The following is a 21,483-nucleotide window of genomic DNA, read 5'->3' as shown; positions in this document are numbered from 1 at the left end:
ACTGCGTATGTACAGGCATCACCACCACCCAACAGCTGATTGTCGGTATCTGGCGTGCATGTGCAGGGGGCAAAGGAGAGTGCACAGGACATGTGCGTGCATACGGAGGAACGTGCTGTACGCAAGGGGGTTGTGCATGGATGCACAGACAGCGTGCTACTCATGAAGGAGCCACATGTACAAGGCGTGCAAGGGAGGAACCATACGCACATGCACAGACGTGCAATGTGTGAAGGGGAAATTGCATGTGCAGGGGACGTGTGGGGGCCAGCACCCATTGCCTTCTGGGTGCTGGCACATGAGTGCATGCAACCAAGCAAGTGCGCAATTATCGGCACGGGAGCCGAAAAAGGTTAGCCACCACTGGTATAGGGTCTCCTGTCTGAGCAAGGGGCTAGTCTAGAAGATCTCCGAGGCCCCTTCCAGCTCTATTCTGATTAATTGCATAAAATGCTAAGTAGGTGCATCTTAGGCAACCACACCAGCGTTTGTGCATTTTCCCCATGGTTAGCTATTATTTATGAAGCAGGGGAATGAGGGCTGCGGGAAGGGCTTTCACAATGATTAGTATGTCATATACTAATAATACCTGTACGTTATGGATGTGCTTTAAGGAACAAGTCTCCTTTTAAAGCCTTGAAAAATAACAGAAAGACACAAATCCAAGTCCTCCCCTGAGCAGCCCCGCCTTCTAAAAGACCAATTTTGCTTTAATTTGAGAGGAAAAGAAAGAAAAAAAACGCATTTCGGTTTTGATACAGAAAACAATCGATTTGCAGAAGCAATACCCACAAGCCTGCATCACAGGTAAGTGAAATAAAAAACATCTGCGAGACACACACAGACAGCCGCACACAGACACATGCAAGCTATTAAAAATTAAAGTAATGCTTAATAGCCTTATAATGGCTGAGTTATACACGTTAGCTTATATAAGCTCAGAGGAGACAAACCTTGAAAGGAACATTAACTAGACAATAAAGTAAGTAAGTGTTTCAGACATGCCTCTGAGGGATGCTGGCAAAGCAGAGGTAAAATGGAGAAGTACGTGGGGAGGGATACCAGAACTTGCAGCTCTTAAATGCTGTCAAAAGGAAATTAGCGTGAAGCTTCAAATATCTCAGGGGTTTGGCAGCCTGAATAGAGACTTTTATTTTCCTTTTCAACATACTTAAAGCAAGAAGATTAATTGTTTTTGTTGTTTTTTTAACGTTGTTCACTCCCGATTCAGGGGCTTAGTGTGAGGTGTGGATGCAGTCACCAACAACCTCCTTGTAGAATGAGGATGTGAACCTTTCCTCTGTTTTTTTAAAAAAAATTTACTTGATTAGTTCCAGGTTTTGGAGAATGATATGGGGACTCCTCGACTTACGACCGCAATTGGGAAGGATGCAAGTGGCAATCACATGACACAGAGACACCGCAACTGTTGTGAATAATGCCAGTTGCTTAAGTGCCCAGATTTGGATCACGTGACCATGGAGAATGCCTTGATAGTCGTAAGTACGAGGACCGATTTTTCAGTGCCAGTGTAGTTTTGAACGGTTAACAAATGCTTGTAAGACAAGGACTACTTATAGATTACATGACCAAGGAACATTGGGAAAATCCTGCCCACGGGTGTGTGCTTTTACACTTCATTGCTGGAGCACTCATTTCTTTTTTCCCCCCCGTTTATACCAACAAATTTATCACATCTTTAGTTTCATTGTCTAAAAATAAACACTGGGCACCAATATTTGACGTTCTTCTTCGAACTGTTCGGCTGAATGGAAGGCATACCAAAAAGCAAAGGATCGATTTATTTCTCCTTATGATTCTGATGAAGCTAATTTCTTGATTAACTTTAGTGGGATCAAAGACGGTGCAGCCAAGAGGTATGAAAATGTCAAAGCTGGTCAGCCTGCTGACTTTTGCTCCTCTGTTCTAGAGCATTTCAGAATAGACCGTGTTTCCCCCAAAATAAGACCCAGTCTTATATTTTTTTTCAGGCTCCAAAATAAACACTGGGTCTTATTTTTTGGGAAGCACAATTTCAGGGTGATCAGCCTGGCTGGACCCCTCACTCCCCCAGTGTGTGGACAAGCAGCAAGTGCACAGGGACCAATGGTATCTGCCAGCACCTGCAGCCCGCCAGTCCCTTGCTTGGCACGCTCTGGGGCTGTGCAGTCCACGCAGTACAGGCGAGTTGATTCCCTGTCCAAGCAGCAGAGACAGAGACATGCATGGGCGGTGGGAGGCAGGCAATCCAGACGCACCATGTGGGCCACGGGCAAGCCAAGAGATATGAAGGCGAGCCTCCTGTGGCTGCCCCCTTACTCCAGCCCACTGGCTCTTAGCTTTCCAGCAGCCTGGACAGGAAATCAACTCAGGGGCTGCGGTAACTGCTGGACTCCATCAGCCCACATGTGCTCACCACCTCCTGTGCTGGCCACAACCACCCCCTTCACTGGGGCTAATTTTGGGGGGGGTAGGGCTTATATTACATGCATGCTTAAAAATCAGGCTAGAACTTATTTCCAGGGAAACACGGTAATATTTCAAGGAAAATACAATAAGGCGTCATCTGATCTTTTTCCAACTGGCAGGAGGACTTCTCTGAGATAATCCCACCCCACCTCACATCTAATAAAGCTCAGCAGTGCACAAAGCCTTTTAACTGAATGCAGAAATCAAATCTGCGGCTGTAGATATGCAAAGCGCCACCAGCAACATATGGTTCTCGCTTTAAGAGGCCATAACTCAAGTCTACTTGAAACGCCAAAACGTGTATAAGCAGTTATTTATTTCTTTACACCATCACCCAATAAACCATTTATCAGTCTGTAAAGAGTAACAAGAAAGAGTCATCAAAGCCCTCTGCTACTCAAAGAACTTGCACTGAATATAAACAGAAGGCCCTTTTTATTCTAAGACCGGTATTAGTCCTACAAAGCATGTTGTCTTCTCTTAATCCAAGGGGAAATTCACAAAAGAAAACATTCCGATGTTATTGTGTCCCATGTTCAAATACAAGGACTTCTGCATTATTCTGCATTATGGAAGTAACTCTGGAATTGTTCAAGGTTTGGGAGCGTGTGTGTGGGCGTGTGGGTGTGTTTAGGACTGAGTATAGGAAATCTACACAAGATCTGAATCCCTCACTCTCTTCACATCCATCTACAGCTTTCATACAGGCAGTCCTCTGCTTAAGACTACAACTGAGCTCAAAATTACTATTGCTAAGCAAAAGTTGATAAGTGAAGTTTGTCCCATTTAACAACCTTTCTCGCCACAGTTATTAAGTGAATTGCTGCAGTTGTTAAGTTAGTGACACAGCTGTTAAGAGAATTTGGCTTCCCCATTGACTGTATGTCAGGTTGGAAAAGATGATCGCATGAGCCCAGAACACTGGAACCGTCATAAATATGAGTCAGTTCCCAAGCACCTGAACTTTGATCACGGGACTATGGGGATGCTGAAATGGTCATAAGTGTGCAAAATAGTCACAAGTCACCGATGTCGCCATAACTTTGAATGGTTACTAAATGAACTGCTGTAAATCTAGGACTACCTGCATAGCCACATCCCCCTATTAAAATGCTTACATCCACCTTCCTCAGTTCACACACAACACACCTTCAAGAACGTGTCGTCATGACCATCCATTCTACTCGTTATTTATAAAAATATTTTTTAAAGGGCAGGATACAAATAACTAAGTAAAATGTCATCATTCCAATGAAGTCTTAAGCCATTTAAGGATGCTATCTAAGGAAACTTACTTGGCTTCCTCATACTGCCAGAGGCAGAAGGCTGAGATATATAATCCAACCCTTTGAAGAAGCACAAAACAAGATCCACGGATTTCACTATTATTTGCTGAAGCTATAATATGCATTGTTTAGGATTGCAGCCACAATGGCAAACGGGTGGCACATGTTATAAATAACAAACCCAACTTATGTTTCTTTGGCGTGCTTTATCACTTTACGTACTTTGTAGGCCCAACTGCAATCCACGGGCACTCACTCATGCAGCGACCATTCAAAATTATGACGGGCCTATCAGGCCTTACTTACAACTTGGGTTTGAAGTTCCAACAGTCAGGTGCCCTGCAGTCACTTGACTGAACTTCAGGCACTTGGCAACCAGGCCACATTTTTGGTTGTATGCAGTGTCCCATGGTCATGTGACTTCCTTATAGAAGTTTTGCCAAAACAAAAATACCCAACAGCAGTTACTTCCGGTGTTCAGTAAATTCGCTCCCACAGCGAATCACTGATCTGCTTAACCAGCCTGGTGTTCACTTAACAACTGGATGCCTGCTTTACGACTGCCACATTCACTTAACGATCACTGCAAAACAGGTCATAAAACCAGGCCTGTTACATGATCAAGCCCGTTTTACAACCCTATGACCGACTGATTCCCTTATGGTCATAACATTGAGGACTACCTATATTTAGTTCGCCCTAGCACATCTGAACCAAGTAGCTAAGTAAATTTGTACTTTAGATTTTTATCTCCATCTGCTGGTTCTGTAGATATTGTTTTACATTAATGATTTAATGTAAAACAATACATTACAACGTTTTACATTAATGATTTCTGAACAAATAGGGATTGCCCCTTAGAATCCGAATCAGACTGATACTCAGGATTTAGAGTAAAACCCATGGCAAAGGGAATAACATAGCACTGGCTTGCCATTCAGATGATACAGTTACATTTCAAAGCTTGTTATCCAAGAGAGCCACCTTGTGGAAATCACATCTTCCTTGCAGTCCAAGAAGAAAGCAAGATCACAAGAGCTAGTGCAAATGTTCTCCTACAGTACACGGTGAGCCCCTGGGGAGAGCAGACTCGGTTGGTAAGTGCCACACCTTACAGATTAACAGAGTTGGAAGGGATCTTGTAGGTCATCTAGTCCAACCTCTCCCCTCTTTCTTCTGACGATTTAAAAACGTCACAGAAAATGTGTGTCTGTCTTATGTTCTTGCCGGGGTTTAGGGTTCATTGGCCACAAGGACAGAAACTTTCACTCAAAGATAATTACCACGAAATACAAAGCTTCCCTACTCTTTTAAACGCTAAACTATCTAAAAGACATAGGTAAGACAAAGCAAGGCTGCCTGTTTGAATGATGCCACCCTGGAGGAAAAAACCTTGAAAACCTAGAAGGCCCCCAATCCACGACGCAAATTTTCACCGTGCATTTTCTGTACTGGAATAAAAAGAAATATTTGATAGGGTGAGAAGTGCTAATTGGTATCTTGGGGATAAACTCTGTTGCAGGCATGGCAAACTCTAGCAGGACAGAGCAATTTGAGATATGCTGGAAGACACCAGAGCAGAATGTACTGAGATAAAAAGGAGATATGATTCGATAAAGAATATAATTCCTACCATAGTTGAGTGGAAAGCATCCCTTGACCCTGGATTTGAATTTGAATCATGCAAGTCTGAAAATCCTTATTGCCTTTATAGTGCAAGAAACTAGAGAAGAGCCTTTTTATGACACTTGCCATGTTCACATACCTGCTTTAGGCTCAGCTACTGATTATCTGCCTGTTTCCCTCACTCTGGCTGTTTCCCCTGTCTCCCAAGATACAAATCTTGGGATACAAATAAAAGTCACGATTCCGAATGAAGTCTTAAGGTGCAGGACCCAGACACTCAAGGATGCTACCTAAGGAAACTTACTCAACCTCCATCACAGTGTGAGTGGCAGGATGTACAATCCAACCCTTTGAAGAACCACAAGACATGATGTGTGGACTTCACTGAGAGACCATTACTTGCTGAAACTATAATGGGTATTGATTAGGATTATAGCCACAATGAGAAATGGATGGCAAATGTAGAAGTAACAAACACAATTTATGATATTTCTTTGGCATGTTATTGCTTAACATACTTTGCAGGCCCAATTGCAGTCAATTTATGATGCTCACTTAAGGACCATTCAAAGTTATGATGGAGCATCGTAAGAGCATTTCTACAACCATTACAGAAAGACACCAAAAGGGGCTGGTGGGTTTATGGTTTATGGGACAGCTTCCCACGGATATCAATCAAACTTCCCTGGATGGCCACTCACCATTTAATTCTGGAGGAAGGAAGAGGTGGTAAGTGCTATAGATGTCATTGGACATCTGGAGCTGAAGCCCAGTGTGCTTCTTTAAGAGTTCCGTGATGTTCTCTTCCTGGAAGGGAATCTTCTCAAGGATCACAACAGCATCTGTCTTATCCCCAGAAGCATTATTCACCTAAAGAAATAACACAAATAGTTTTCTGCTACACCAAAGTCAGCAACCACCAACAGATGTGCTTGGAAGCACACAAGCAAGATGCAAAAAGTCAAAGACCATTTTTTAATATAGATTGCAGCAGCCAGTTCTGATTAGTTCTGAATAGTTGGCTGCAAATATGTATGTGTGTATGTGTGTTCTTGTACAGTACATGTATGAAGAAACAATCACAAGGATAACGAAAGGTCTGGTTATCATTCATTCCAGTATCTCTTACCTTTTGAACCACTATCAAACACGATCATGAATATTCGATCCTTAAGACACAAGTTTAAAAAATGGGAAAACCAGGAATGATGTAAAGCATTTTTATTTTGATACGTTGCTACAGTCAAGCTCTAAACCCTGAAACCTTGAATGTGAACACACTGGTCTGTTTAGATGTAAATTGGCAAACCATGTACAAGTAATGAAGTATGTAAACATACATTTATCAAACATACCAGCTTACAAGTATCAGGGAGCTACCAAGATTGACAGAACATTTAAATATTAAGAGGAGAGGAGAAGAAACTCAGGATAATAAGATACAGGAGGAGGACTGCACAAAGCACTGATAAGAATTTACTGTACTTTATCATAGCCAGCCGCCTGGTAATATTAGTATAGGAAAAATGTATGCCATGATTAACCTTGTGATACACTGAACTAGGATGAGCGATGGTAGAACAATTCATCTGTATCTACCGTACTAAATCTGACCTTGGCTGTTCCACCAGGAAGCATATTACCTGCTTTTGGTGGTGCTTTGTAACTGTAGTTTATCGACCCTTTCTCTCTTTAATAGCTTTACTCACCCACACTTTGAATTTGACCTTGAATCTAATCCACCTTCCTTTAAAAAAAAATCACTCCTCTAGAATTTAGACTGTTCTTTAAAATGATAGAGATGTAAGCAATTTCCTGACACTTCACTGCACGCCTTGGTTATCTCTGGGTGGATTTACAGAGGACAATAAAAGTATTAATCCAGCTGTATCCCCTGCACTCCGGAGAATCTGCCTTTGAAACACAATATAGTTGTAAAAGGCGAATTAAAAGAGTACTTGCAATTTTCCAGTTCTTATAGGCCCTGAGTGACAAGTCCATCCATCTTATTTACAGCATTCAAGTTAACCGCTAGTTTGCAATTCAATTTCTCTTTAAACACTAAACATGAAAAACTGATCTCCTGGCCAAAAGCAATAGATATGCTAATAAGAAAAATAATCTAAATCTGGAGATACGTAGGAAATACTTTTGTTAGGTGAAATAATAGCAATCTGGGCACTCGGCTACACAATTTCATTCAGCTATATGACCGCTGTATTCCCTGTTTATTTCTCACTGTCAAACCTGTAGACTAGGTCTCATCTAGGACATCTCCATTGCTAAAACCCATTATATTTTATTTGTTTTTGGCTCAGCACACAATTCACTATAGTTTCTTGAGGTTTATTCAACAAATAATGGTTAAGTGGGTTACTGTGTGATATAAGACCATGTATTCTCCTAGGGATTGAAAATAACATTAGAATCAGTAGAGAATTTATTCCCAGGTTGTTATCACTGGGTTCTTCCCAATACATAGCCTGGATATTCTAGAATACATTTTGTTGAAACATTTTTCTGCTTTGTAGTTGGAATCGGAATAGCACAAAGGCTGGAAAAGGGGAGGGGGCAAAGGAAGAAAACATAGGTAAATAAATGATGCTAACCCATCAACTGAGGTTAGAGTATAAAATATTTTCTTTTTTTCCATATGTTACAACAAATGGCAGCCTCTAGGGGACCTTGGCTAATCTTGAAAAAGTTCAACAGGGTCAGATCTGGCCAGTGCTTGCATGGAAGACCACAAAAAATCCCACTTGATTATAAACTAGATTGGAACGCTTAGAAAAACAACAGAAGAATGTAAGGATAATGCATTTCTATATTGTTGCCATGGAAATGGAAAGACCATGTTCATCCATTACCAGAAAATGAGCTTGAGGGAGCTTTTACTATAAGTAACCCAAATTATTTCCCATCTTTGCCTGGCACCTCTCGATCTCTTCCATCTTTACTCATTGGCAGTTTTCCCTAACCGTAGCAATTTTAAGACTTGTGGACTTTAACACCCAGAATTCCTTAGCCAGAATGAGGAATTCTGGAAGCCGAAGTTTCTTAAAGTTACCATGTTTAAGACTCATGAGTGTAGACTCAGATTGTCAAAAAAAAAAAAAAAAGCTCAACTGCAGCTGAAACATTGCGCCAAACTGTAGGAATCAGTCTCCTTTGCGCCTCTTTTAAGCTGCATATTTCTGAGTTGTGCATGTAATAGAATTAGAATTAGAAGAATTAGAATTATTTTATTGGCCAAGACAAGAAATTTGTCTTGGTGCAAATGCTCTCAGAATACATTAAAAAAACATACAATATATATTTATTATTGTTTTGGGGGAGGAAAATAAGGGGGGGAAATTCTGCCTCCGCCTACCAACATCCATTGGTATTCATCTGGTGAGTATCCTGTCAGTGTGTGAGAGAGTTGAGGGTTGTTTGGAAACTTGAAACAGAGTTTGCTGAGTTTGCAAGGAGACAGCAAGGAGCCTGGGTGTGGCTTAGCTCAACTGTTGTGTAGTAAAACTGGTTGCTGCTGTGAAAATAAAACTGAAACTCTTCTGCTTGTGTTTTGCATTTGGAACAGATTTCTTTTCAGGTGGGGAGGGGGAGTAGACTCCTTAGCATCAGAGCGTGTTATTAATAATTATGAAATACTAATGTTCTGATGGTCATTTCAAAAAACCCTTTCTTAGTGAGCACCTAGAAGCCAAGAGGGACATATGTGCCAAATTTCAAGTTTGTAGGCTTTACGGTTCTGGAGATTTTGTGATGATGCGTGAGTGGTATTTCACTTTTTTAGATAGATAGATAGATAGATAGATAGATAGATTATATATTCCTATGAACATGACAAATCAATTAAAAATAGAAAATTATTTGTATATATATCTTTTATAAAAACAATATGCAGAAGGCCCAGAGATCAGGCGTTCGGGGGCCAGGAGTCCGTTCTGAAGTCTTTATGCACATTTTTATTTCGTGCAGTCTTCCCACATCACATCATCAACTTGGGAGAAGAAACGCCTCCTGTCCTGCTGCTTCTTTCACACACACACACCCCCCCAGCAAACAAAATGGGGAATCCTCAAAAACTCCCACACCCACACCCGGCCCTTGAGCCCCCTCCTTCCCTTCAGCCTCTTTCTCAATTAGAAGGGAGGCTTTGAGGTGCCTTGGACTGCAAATCCCATCACCCCCTCCCCGCCTACTAGGTGGCCTATTGAGGTAGGGGGGTGATGGGAACTGTAGTCCTGGCACACCTTGCAACAGCATCGGCACGCGGGAAGGTGTGCGATGACGTCACACGCTCTCCGACAGTCACGGCTATTATTATGCAAATCGTGACGTTCCCTTAACCAAAAAGGCGGCGAGTGAGACGTCGCCAGCTAGCCCCGCCCCTTGTTCTCTTATTGGCCGTCAGCTAACAATTCCAAAGCCCGAAGAGCCAATAATTTCCCTACCCGCCCGTGGAGGAAGATCGCCTTCTCCCGCGCGGATTCCCTCAGTACTTTCATCACAGAGAGCTCGGCCAAAGGGAAGTTGCCGGGGGCCGGCCCTTCATTTTGAGACCCGGCGGATCCGTTCTCGCCCTCTTTTTCCTCGCGTTTTCTCTTCAGAGCGGGAGACTCGGCCATCTGTGTGAGCATAAAAACTAGCGCGCAGGCGCAACTGGATTACCGCCAAACTGCGCGCCAGTGAAGTTTCGGCGGCTCCCTCTACGGGCCGGAGGACGCAATTACCAAGGAGCGGTTTGGAGAAACGATCCAATGACTCCTTGCGCCTGCGCACACTCGCAAATCTTAGCTCTGAATATAGACTCAGGAAATGTAGAACAGTCGCGCAATTGATTTGGACTACAACTTCATGGTTCCTTCAAGTTCTTGGGTAGACCTCTCTACTAGATCAGGGGTCTCCAACCTTGGCAATTTTAAGCCTGGAGGACTTCAACTCCCAGAAGCTGGCTGGGGAATTCTGGGAGTTGAAGTCCTCCAGGCTTAAAGTTGCCAAGGTTGGAGACCCCTGTACTAAATGATGCCCCAAAGCAGAGAAATAATGAACATTAGCATGGTTATACACTAGCTTCTATATAGATTTTTTTAAATCTACAATTTCAAAACTGTTCCGAAAGCTTTACTCAATATGTACCTCTATCTTTCTATTAAAAAAGGATATTAAATTGGTTAATGGACAAATTACAGGCATTTAAAAAGGAGGTCTGTAACAAACATGGTGTATTTGTCAAAAACAAACACCTAAATAAAAAGGCAATAGAAAAAAATGAATGCAGCATCCCTGTGCAGGGAGTTCCAAAGTTTATTGAAGCAGCAAAAGACCTTTTTCATCTTGTAATCATATGCTTTCTACTGGCCATTTGTCTTCTGATACAAAAACAGAATTTATTCCAAATTGCACAGATCATTATAAGACAACTAAATATTCCAAATACTGCAGGTAAACCCAACTAACGTTCCAAATGCAATTCAGCATTCAGATTTATATCATGGAAAATGCACCCACAATGTAGAACGACACCCCAGATATTCCTTTTATCTCAAAACAAACCATTCCTTAGAAGGATCATTGACTAACAACATTGTATTTTCAGTGACAGGTCAAGGTAATACTAACCCTGGATAACACAGAAGTAAATTAAACTCCCATCATATAAACACAGGCTGAATTTTTAAATCAGGTTACTGAATAAGCTACCAAGTTAGCAGGCTTTGAAGAGAACCGAAAAAGGCTGGATTCACACCTTTAAACCAAAATGTAACAAGTATTTCAGTTTAGCACAATATGCAAATTTAGCCACATACATTTTCTGTAAATCATACAAATGTAAATCATACAAAATTTCACAGCAGCCTTGTCACCCAACAGGCAGCTCACTGGGGTGTAAATGGCGGGATCTGAATTCTCTTAAATTAATAATTGTGTACTGCCAAGAAAGGTAAAAGCCAATCATGGCTGTTTTTGTTTTTTTAAACATGGTCAATACTGCCATTTTATTAAAGCTATAATATTGGAAGTTCCCAACTTACGACTACAATTGAGCTCAAAATATATGTTGCTAAGCAAGACCTTTGTTAAATGAGCTTTGCCCCATTTTGCAACCTATCTTGCCACAGTTGTTAAGTCAGTCACTGCAGTTGTTAAATCAGTAACATGGTTTCAAGTGAATCTGGTTTCTCCATTGACTTTGCTTGTCAGAAGGTCGCAAAAGGTGATCCCAGGATCCTGGGATGCTGCAACCATCATAAACACAAACCACTTGCGAACTGTCAGTACTTTTGATCATGTGACCATGGAGATGCTGCAATCGTCATAAGTGTGAAAATGGTCATAAGTAACTTTTTTTCAGTGGTGTCACTTTGAACTGTTTATAAGTTGAGGATTACCTGTATCTGGATATAATTCGGACATGTATAACTCCCTGATGTTGCAGAAACCTTCTTTGTAGCTTTCAGCCATCCAAAATAATGATGATCAAAGGTCTAGAATTCACTGTGCCTGGAGTTCAGGAAGAACTTTATACAACCACAATTTGGACTAGAATATTTCCATTGCTAAGCAGGGTGGTTATTAAGCGAGCCATGGCCAATTTTATGACCTTTTTTTTTTACTAGGGTTAAGCAAATCAGCTGTTAATTGAATCATGCAGTCATTAAGTGAATCCAGCTCCCCATCCCCAACTGACTTTGCTTGTTGGAAGCCTGCTGGGAAAGTCATAAACAGCGATCAGATGATCTTGGAACGCTACAATCCTTGTCAATACACGCCGGTTGCCAAGCGACTGAATTTTGCTTATGTGACCATAATCATCATCGTAACCATGACTATGAGGATGCTACAATGGTCATAAATGCAAGGACTGAATCATAAGTCGCCTTTTTCAGTGCAGTTGTAATTTTGAACATTGGTAAACTAAGGATTGTAAGTTGAGGACTATCAAGAAGCTAGCAGGAGGTTTGGAGGAACCCAGTACAAAACAACAACAACAACAACAACAACAAAGGGTAGGGAGACTCTACGGGTGGAGAAAGCTGGAAACCAGATGAATGTGACTAAAAGAACAAAGCCGCAGCGTATTGACCAACTGTTAAGGCTGCAGAGAAACGCCAAACTAGATGGGAAGGAAAGAAAAGGGGACTTTACAGAGAAGGACATGACTGGCTGACCTATGAACACAACCAATGTTGGGATTCCAAATTGAGCACTAGAGGTTCTGCGGACTTCAACGATCACTTTGCGTGCGCTCAGCACTCAAAGAACATTTTATGCGCGTGCGCAGCACTCAAAAATCACCTGAGCTGTTTTTTTAGCTCAGCTGAGGCACGGCAATCCACTCTGCCATGCGAATCAGCTGAGCTAAAAATCGATGGAATAAAGGATGGGAAAGAGCCGGAGCAAGGCCAGCCAGAGGTGATATTTGCCCATTCTCCCAACTGGCCAAAATTTTCATTACCGATACACCAGAACCGGTCCGAACCGGCTGAATACCACCTCTGAACACAATCACTTGCATCTTCTTGTTACAAATTAGTGTTCCACTGTCGACCATATCTCATCAGAATCGTTAGTATAATGATGGAATTTAGCTCTGCGAAAAGGTTCCTCAGTTCCGGGAAAAGTAAAAAAAAAAATATAAAACTCAAAACAGTCCCACCTTGACCTTAATCTTGTGGTGTCCTTAAAAGGGGGCATTTTTAGAAGGATTTTAACTGTCTTCCATAATAGTTGCGTTCCTGGAATCCCTACGGTGCTCTTTTCTATCTCCACAGCCAAACAGGATTAAAGCATCACACATCTCCAAAATAAAGCTAATCAGTCAAACACACAGATTTAAATCTCAGCATCAGATGGAATCTGCCTTCCGAATGGCAGATCGAGTCAACCTGGCTGAAAGAGGATATCTTTGCCATAAAGGCTTCTTCTCCAAGTCCCATGTACCAAAAGACCTTCCTTTGACCTTACATTTCCTGTAACCAATAATCTTTTTTTTTTCATCCAAAAGTGCAGTTAGTCTTTGCTTCTTGTTTTTTGACAAAAGTCCAGGAGATCTAAAGGAAAAAAAGAAAAAGCAAGCTGTCAGGAGCTTTGAATCCAATGAAGAGCCTCACTAATTATAAACCATGGTTCCTTCAGCTGTCATTTATTTAATAAATTACAACTGAGTTTGCACAAATTGCTCAGTCAAAACCAATCTGGTTTTTATGCAAGATGCGAACCCACCTGTTCTGACCTACACTTCCCCAACAGCACAAAGCCAACTCCTCATCCCAATAAACCCCTTTTATTTAGTTTACAGTGAATTCCTCTCCAGCAAAGTCCTGGACAACAGCCTTTCAAGATAGTTCACAATTACAGACCTTTATCAGGCTTGGAGAGTTGCCAGACCGATATCTTTCAGATGCCACACTGTAGCAGACAATACTTGGCAAGAATGCAGGAAAAGATCTTCACCCAAATGAACTAATTGTCTCCTGCAAAACCCCACTCCCCTTTCACTCCTCTTTTATTCCCTATGGGCGGGGCCATTCTCCGTCCAACTGTGGCTTTACTCCCAAGTTGACCCTTGTTCCCTAGCTGTTCCTTCTTCTGGCAGCTCTGCGCATGCACACACTGGGAACAGGCTCCAGCTGTTCTTCTGCCTCACTGATGTCCAACTCCAAAGGCAGCTGATAACTATTAGTCAGCCCTGGCCCCATCTCTGCCTCTGACACAAGCACTCCTCAGAGCCTTCCCCAGACTCCAGGACTGGCCCATGTTCCACCCCAACCTCCTCACTGTCCAAATCTGCTGCCAGCTCTGCTGGCTGCTGACGGACCACAGCACCATCTTCCCAATCCCTTGGTGATTGGCAGCACCTCGCTTAACTTTCAGGTTTCCCAAACAGGTCAAACTGTCCCATTATATGCTCTAAGCTTGTTTGTTTGTTGATTCAAGCAGAGGAGTACCTGTATCTTGAAGGTGATTGCTACCTTTTTCAATTTCCATACATGCCTATGCACCTTCACAGGTTCTCATGTGGCTCCTTGGGAAAATGAATTGCCCACCCCAGTAAGTTTCTCACTTACAACGCAGGATCGTCTCTTTGATTTGTCGGAAACTGTTCTCCTGGAGCACCACGCTGATGTAGTAAATGCATCGGAGTTCCCTGGGGTAATCCTTGCGGTCTATATCCTTCAGCACAGGGATGGTACGCCCATTTGCCATGGGCGCCTCGGTCAAGGCGTGGTGCATCTGATAGCAACACCAAGGATCCTTTAGGAAGTTGGGTGTGATCAACAGCACCCAACAATGGCTGTTCTGGACGGCGTTGCACAGCTCTGTCACCACAGCCCCACCTGGAACAGAGTCCCGCAGCTGAAGAAAGCAACGGAAACGTTCGGGCTGCTTCTCCAAGTAGGCCACCAGCTCTTCCACAAACTCAAGGTCGCCCTCGCTGTGACAAATGCAGACATCGTATAACTTGCTCCATCGGGCACTGTCAGAATTGCTCACAATCCGGGTGATAGAGGAACCCAGTTTGGGGCTGCTGGTCAAGCTCCGAGGAAGCGAACTAGGACTTTTCTGCACGGGAGGTGAAGGCGAGGAAGGAGAACACCCAGGAATACCATTTGAGGCGTCTGGCTTCTTGGGTTTCTGCAGCAATGTCTTGAACCAGCCTGCACAAATCAGAAATAGGCGGGTGTTGAGGAAGCCAGCTCCTGAAGCTTTAACCAAAGGTACCATCTCTTTGTTTACCACTTTTTTTTGTCACAAAACAATCTTTAATCTTAAAAAAGAAACTTATTACAAAAATTAAACTGACAAGCTAAAAATGCAAACTAAGAAAGAAAAGGGGAAAACAGCTACTTATATTTTATTCTTATCAATAGGTTCATCACTGGTTCATCAATGAATTCACTACTGTAACACAAACCATGTAAGATATCGCTGAAAGATATGAAAGAATGTCTACCATACAAGTAGACCTTGACCTACAATCATTCGGCAATTGTGATTCTTTGGAACAGGGTCCAATCAGAGACATTTCTTTGGTTCAGGGGTGGGATTCAAATTTCTTAACCGGTTCTGTAGGCATGGCCTAATTTGTGGGTGTGGCTTGGTGGTCACATGACTGGTTGGGTGTGGCTTGTATGTAAATATTGTAAATATTTACGTAAATCTTCAATTTTTTATAAAAAAAGAGCAACTTTTACCCAAAATCAGGCAAAACAGGCAGGCAGATTGTGATGACCCGTAGTCTCTCAAAATAACCCCAAACCCAAAACATACATTAAAGTCCGGTAATGCCTTCAACTTACTTCACTGTTTTATTAGGCACAGTTTAAAGTCACAAAAGTAAATAATGAGGCAAAAGGAAACCAAAAACAAACCGCATTGACGAAGCAAGCCAAGATAATTAATCATATATTCCAGGAAGATAATCAGGGAGAGTCCATGGGAAGAACGGCAACAAAGATAAACCTCATTCAAAGGAAGCACTAAATTTGACTCCAGCAATTCTGACTACGCAGTTACAAACTTATATACATAGTTCCCAGCTGCAGGCCATGAGGAGTATCATGGTAATCTCCTCCTGAGTAGACCTCGCTTTTCCCTGATCCTCTCCTCTGCGTGCCCTAGGATGGATAGGGGATGGGCCTGGATCCTCTTCTGATTGCTCAGCCGGCCTCTGCCCTTCCCCAGCCTCTTCCACCACCTCTGGAGCCACACTCCCTGTTGGCTGTTCCTCCTCTTCTTCAGAGTCAGTCTCCACCAGGGTCATGACACAGATTGAGTTGCTCGCAGAATCACAGATTCACTCAGAGACCTATCTTTCTGCAATCTGCTGCCTGAGTCTGTCACACTCACATAAGATTTGCTTGCAAACAAACTCATAAAATTTGCTAGCAAGCAAACTCACAAAATTAACTCACAACATATCATGCATGTAAATATTGAATTTTTTTATATAAAAAAGAGCAACGTTTACCCAAAATCAGGCAAAACAGGCAGGCAGATTGGGTTGCTCACAAAAATCACAGATTTACTCAGAAATCCACCTTCCCCAGCCTCTTCCACCACTGAAAAATAGAAGCTTCAGTCCTAAGGAAGGTTCAGCTCTGCTTTTAGATTAGCTAGAAAGCAAGAAATCCAAATAATTTCCTGCTTTCTAGATAATCTAGGCACAGCTGATAGCTGGAATAGCTGATGGTTGGGAAAGAAAAAAGGGAAAATAGCAACTTACCAAAAGTTAGGCAAAGGCACAACACAGACAAATTGGATGGCACGCATGCCACGTAAGGAGTAAGTCAGCGGGGAGGGGAGGGGTGGGGCCAGGCACTGACACTATTTGCCAGTTCTTCGAACTGCACAGAATCGTAACAACCAGTTCTATAGAACTGGTCCGACCAGGTAGAATCCCACCCCTGCTTTGGTTAATTATTAGGTGTCTATCTGCACTGAGTTCCATTTGCTGCATTTTCCACTTCTCCACGCAAAGCTAAAATTTTAAAAGACTGATACGGCTGGGCTGAATAATAGGCTCTCAATGCAGGTAGTTCTCAACTTACAACACTCAACTTCATTTAGTGACCAAAGTTACAACGGTACTGAAAAAGCGACTTATTATGACCATTTTTCACACTTATGACTGGTCAGGTGAACAAAATTCAGACGCTTGGCAACTGACTCATATTTATAACGAATGCAATGTCCCAGGGATCACATGATCCCCTCTTATGACCTTCTGACAAGGAAAATCCACGGGGAAGCCAGATTCATTTAACAACCGTGTTACTAACTTATCTGCTGTGATTCACTTAACAACTGTGGCAAGAAAGGTCGTAAAATGTTGCAAAACTCACTTCACAAATGTCTGCAAGAGAAATTTTGGGCTCAATTGGGGTTGCAAGTTGAGAACTACCTGTATCACTTTCCTGAACCTTCCTTCTGCTTCTTTTATGACCACAGTTGCCCTTTTATATATTGCTCAATAATAATTGCTCAGCTAGTTCACTCCGGTATTTTCTAGATAAATCAAGAGGCCAAACAAATTCCACTCTTCCACAAAAGAATATGTGGCTGAACATTTGTTAAGTTGCAGCCCAATACATCTTGAAAAATGGTCCGTTAGTCAGTAGCAGAACACTGATCAAGTTTCTTTTAGCGCAAGGGTCTCCAACCTTGGCCACTTTAAGCCTGGAGGACTTCAACTCCCAGAATTCCCCAGCCAGCCAATTCTGGGAGTTGAAGTCCTCCAGGCTTAAAGTGGCCAAGGTTGGACAGCCCCATAAAACATGGCTGCTTTCACACATTCTTACAATGGAGTACCTGAAAGGAGAAGTTTAGGGTGAAGAAGTGTCGGAAGAACACTGAACGCACATGCACACTGACACTTCCTTACCTGCCATGTCCACCAGCAAGTCTCAGCTGCCTTTCTTCCCCGGGAGAAGAGTGCCACAGCTGCGCAGGCCACACATCACACTGGAACCCAACTCAGCTCTGCTCTTATTCTTGTTCCTGAGTCCTTTTCACCTACTTTGAAGTTCAACAGGAAAGAACAAAACAGGATTATCACATCGGCCAGATTCCAGGAGTCAGAAGCCATTCAGAAGCAAATATATACTGTAAACCAAGAATCTTCACATTTGCCAAGTTTAAGACTTGTGCACTTCAACTCCTGAGCTAACATCACTGGAGGAGGAATTCTGGCAGTTGAGGTCCACAAGTCTTAAAGTTGTCCAGTTTGAAGACCGCTGCTGTAAAGAGAAGCAGAGATAAAAACATATTTCAAAAGCTGCTTTCCTCACATTAGAGAAAATGGAGGAGAGGAGAATGAAAACGGAAGAACTTGCAGAAATGGCTTAAAATGACTTAGTCGGCTTAGGGACAAAACAGTAAGCAGATTTTTTTAAAATAAATAAATAAATAAAAGATTGAAAACTCCGTTTGGACCTTTTGCTAAAAATGGATCACAGTGAACCGGCGGTCTCTGAGATCTGCTGGTTCAAAAGAGCCGATCAGAGAAGAGAACTGTTAGAATATTATCCTAAAGCGGAGGAAGAGCGCGTTTAAAAAGTTTGCAGCTGAGAAGATCGGAAGCCGCTTCGGTTTCTTACATTCCTCCTCCCCTTCTAACTCTTTCTACTTTCGCTCTCTCTTCTTCTCCATTTATCTTTGGGTTAGAGAAAACGTTCAACTCAAAAGAAAAAAGCTTTCCCGGAACCAGGGAAAGCCGAGCCGAGCAAAGCGCGGCGCGCAAAGCAAAACCTTGGACCCTCGCGCGCCCCGGGCACCCTCGCCCACCTGCTCCCCGGCGCCGGGACCAACCGCTGGAGCCCCTTTTCCTTTCTGCCGCTACGAAGATCCGAGCGGGCCGGCGGCCGAGCCATCCCTGCCCTGCCCTGCCCTGCCCTACCCTGCGAAGAAACCGAGCTGCTCTCCAACTTCCCCCTTGGCTTCTCCTACGAGGGCGCGACGCGTCCTCTCCACGCCCAGCGCACATCCAGAGCTGCGCCAGGGATTCCGCAGGGGGGGAGGCAGGTTCTCGCCCTGCCCGCCAGGCGGGGACCTCCTTCCACTCCGCCCCGCGAGCGGTTCCCGCTGCCCTTCGCCTTCGCCGGGCGATCCTCTGCAAAAGTGCCCGCGATCGCGCAACGCCGGCCTTCCTTGAACCGCGCAGAGGTTCCCTCCCGTGACGCCCGAGTTGCTAAGAGCCGCGCAGTGAGCTTCAACCGGGCGGGGCTGCTGGGTGGCTGGATTCGGGCCGCAGCCCCCTTTGGGTCCCCGGGTTATTGCCCGAATGCAACGCGCTGCACCCCAAGGCAACCTCGGAGTTTCGTGTTAGGGTCGCCCGAAGGGGCGGCAGCTGCACCCACTCGCGGCAAATCCCCCTCCCCCTTCCCCAATTTCAGTTTCTTTCTTTTTTGCATTTTTATTGAGTTGAATAAAGTATTATAAAATACAAAAGTAAATAGAAAAGCAGTGGGGGAGGTAGAAAGGGGGAGGAAGAGAAGTGAAAGGAAAAGAAAAAGAAAGACGCATTCACTTGCTCTCTGTTACAGTAACACGGCATTCACATCAAATCACGACTTTTTGCTTTTTCATAATATGAACAAGCCATTTCTAGAGAGATCTGTCGGCCTAATGCAGGGGTCTTCCAACTTGGCAGCTTTAAGACCTGTGGACTTCAACTGCCAGAATTCCTCCTCCAGTCATGTTAGCTCAGGAATTCTGGGAGTTGAAGTCCACAAGTCTTAAACTTGCCCAGTTTGAAGACCTCTGGTATACTTTTGACATGGAGTCAGGTAGGTTTCGATTATCTTTACCTTCCCTTCCAAAGGGTTTTCCTTTACGGGCTACTTCTTGAAGAGTATTGAGGAAGATAAAATCATCCATTTCGCTTAAAGACTGTTTAAGCAACTGTTTAAGCGACTGTTCACTCTTTCTCTTATTCTAAGCCAGGGGTCTTCCAACTTGGCAGCTTTAAGACCTGTGGACTTCAACTGCCAGAATTCCTCCTCCAGTCATGTTAGCTCAGGAATTCTGGGAGTTGAAGTCCACCGGTCTTAAAGTTGCCAAGTTGGAAGACCCTTTGGTCTAATGGGTAAATCCCAAAGTCAGAGTTTCATTCTTCTCCACCTCAAGCAGGAAGCTCAGAAGCTTTGTCTCCATGTGGAAACGAAAGTACTTCTGTTCTTCAATGAAAGTGTTCAACTTTGCCATTTCAGCCAACTCCATCAACTTCTGCAACCATTCGCCTGTAGTGGGAATCGAAGCACCCTCCCATTTTTGTGCATACAATAGTCTTGCTGCTGTCAACATCTATAATAACAAAAAAAAAAAATGGAACTTTGTTATGGTAATTTCAGTTTCAATTTCAATGTCCAAAAGGCAAATGAAGGTTTGCCCCAAGGAGCCTTTCATTGCTATTAAACCCAATTTTGGGATGCGGAAGCAGAGATTCTGAATTGTTTGCATCCAGGGATTTCTCAGCAGATGACCCAAAAGCCTAAACATGAGTGTTGCTCTTTGAAAATAACCTGGAGTTAGAATCCCTCGGAGGGAAGAGGAATTTGTGCTCAAGAACAGTCGCATTTGGGTGGCTGTTGCCTCCTGCAAAGACCGTTTTCACTGACCAGCCGGATGGTAGGAGCTGTTGAGTTGATTGATGGATGGGCAGCTTTTACAGATGGTACTCAAATCGGTTTAACAAATCTAAGTGGTTGGATCTCTGTAATGAACCAAGCAAAAACTTCATGGATTTGTACTACACATTATGGAAATATCAAAGTATTTATTTTGTTCATGTCCTGGAGAACATCTATATGTGGTGGCTGAGTTGACAATTGACAGTGACTTGATGCTCAATTTTGTTGTAATTTAGCTCCTACCAAATTTCAGATGCTAAGGCCTTAGTTATTATATATTTGTGTTTTTTTATAGTTATAATGTACACTGAAGATGGCATTTAATTTCGTTGTACGAAGTGCAATGACAATAAACTATTTGGAATGGCATTCCTTAGGAATTCCAGGGTTGTTGGCTGCACCGGCCAGCTGGAAAACATAGCAACCCATTTCTACAATTTAGCTAAAAACAGTCATCCAGGAGTTAAACTTGAGAAATATGTCTTAGCTTCTTTGCAACCGGAAAATATTTCCAAAACGAACTCTTGGCAAGAAATCTCACAAGAACTGGGAATGTGGGCTTTTTTAAAATGAGGGATGGAAGAGAATCTCAAAAATTATGATGCCAAGTACTGCAAAGGAAACTTAGAGTATCTAGGTTGAGGATATATTCAATGACAAACCTGTAAGATAGAAAGGAATAATTCAAATTCTCTGTTCTAAGAATTCTGCTGTGCCTCAATGTATATGCAGAATGAACAGGAAGAAGTAAGAAACTTACTGCAGGAAGGCAAATTAATTTCTTAATCCCTGATCCTTTGGCACCTTTCTGAAAAGAGAAAATAGCACTGTGAGATTGGTAAGCTTATCTCAGCAGGCAGGAGAGGGAAAGGATTAATTATTTGGGATGAATCTTCATCAGGCAAAAAACTAGCAGTCTTTCTTCAGCGCCCATGGAAGTATTTATCAGTTCAGTACGTAGCAAA

The 21,483-nt window shown here is 42.9% G+C and overlaps 2 protein-coding genes across 6 annotated transcripts in view; both read right to left on the bottom strand.

Moving 5' to 3' along the window:
* DCPS (decapping enzyme, scavenger) overlaps positions 1-10,170 on the bottom strand; it is a 53,711-nt gene extending 43,541 nt beyond the window's left edge. Inside the window, exons 1-2 of the mRNA XM_026709156.2 lie at positions 9,839-10,170; positions 6,083-6,251 (exon numbers count right to left, since the gene is read on the bottom strand). Of these exons, the coding sequence (XP_026564941.2) occupies positions 6,083-6,251; positions 9,839-10,024 (355 nt within the window). The 5' untranslated portion in view covers positions 10,025-10,170. The remainder of the gene's footprint in view (positions 1-6,082; positions 6,252-9,838) is intronic.
* Positions 10,171-10,656: 486 nt separating this feature from the next.
* On the bottom strand, positions 10,657-19,054 carry TIRAP (TIR domain containing adaptor protein). 5 transcript variants are annotated; one of them, XR_015744670.1, is made up of 4 exons: positions 18,675-18,875; positions 17,773-17,906; positions 14,390-15,046; positions 10,657-13,438 (listed from the first exon to the last, which is right to left on the bottom strand). XR_015744670.1 is itself a non-coding variant. In XM_087939087.1 (4 exons), exons 2-4 carry the CDS (start codon positions 17,777-17,779, stop codon positions 13,398-13,400), a joined length of 639 nt encoding a protein of 212 aa, XP_087795213.1. In that variant the 5' UTR covers positions 17,780-17,906; positions 18,324-19,054; the 3' UTR covers positions 10,657-13,397. The 5 variants fall into 5 exon arrangements, 3 of the variants coding, with proteins under 3 accessions (XP_087795213.1, XP_026564942.2, XP_087795212.1); XR_015744671.1 differs by having other exon boundaries at positions 18,324-18,836; XM_087939087.1 differs by having other exon boundaries at positions 14,456-15,046; positions 18,324-19,054.
* Positions 19,055-21,483: the final 2,429 nt, after the last annotated feature.

The sequence above is a fragment of the Pseudonaja textilis genome, chromosome 9, assembly GCF_049901715.1.
Source record: "Pseudonaja textilis isolate UNSWEBS1 chromosome 9, rPseTex1.2, whole genome shotgun sequence".
NCBI lineage: Eukaryota > Metazoa > Chordata > Lepidosauria > Squamata > Elapidae > Pseudonaja > Pseudonaja textilis.
Note: the sequence above shows the minus strand (reverse complement) of the source record. Positions and strands in the feature narration are given on the sequence as shown.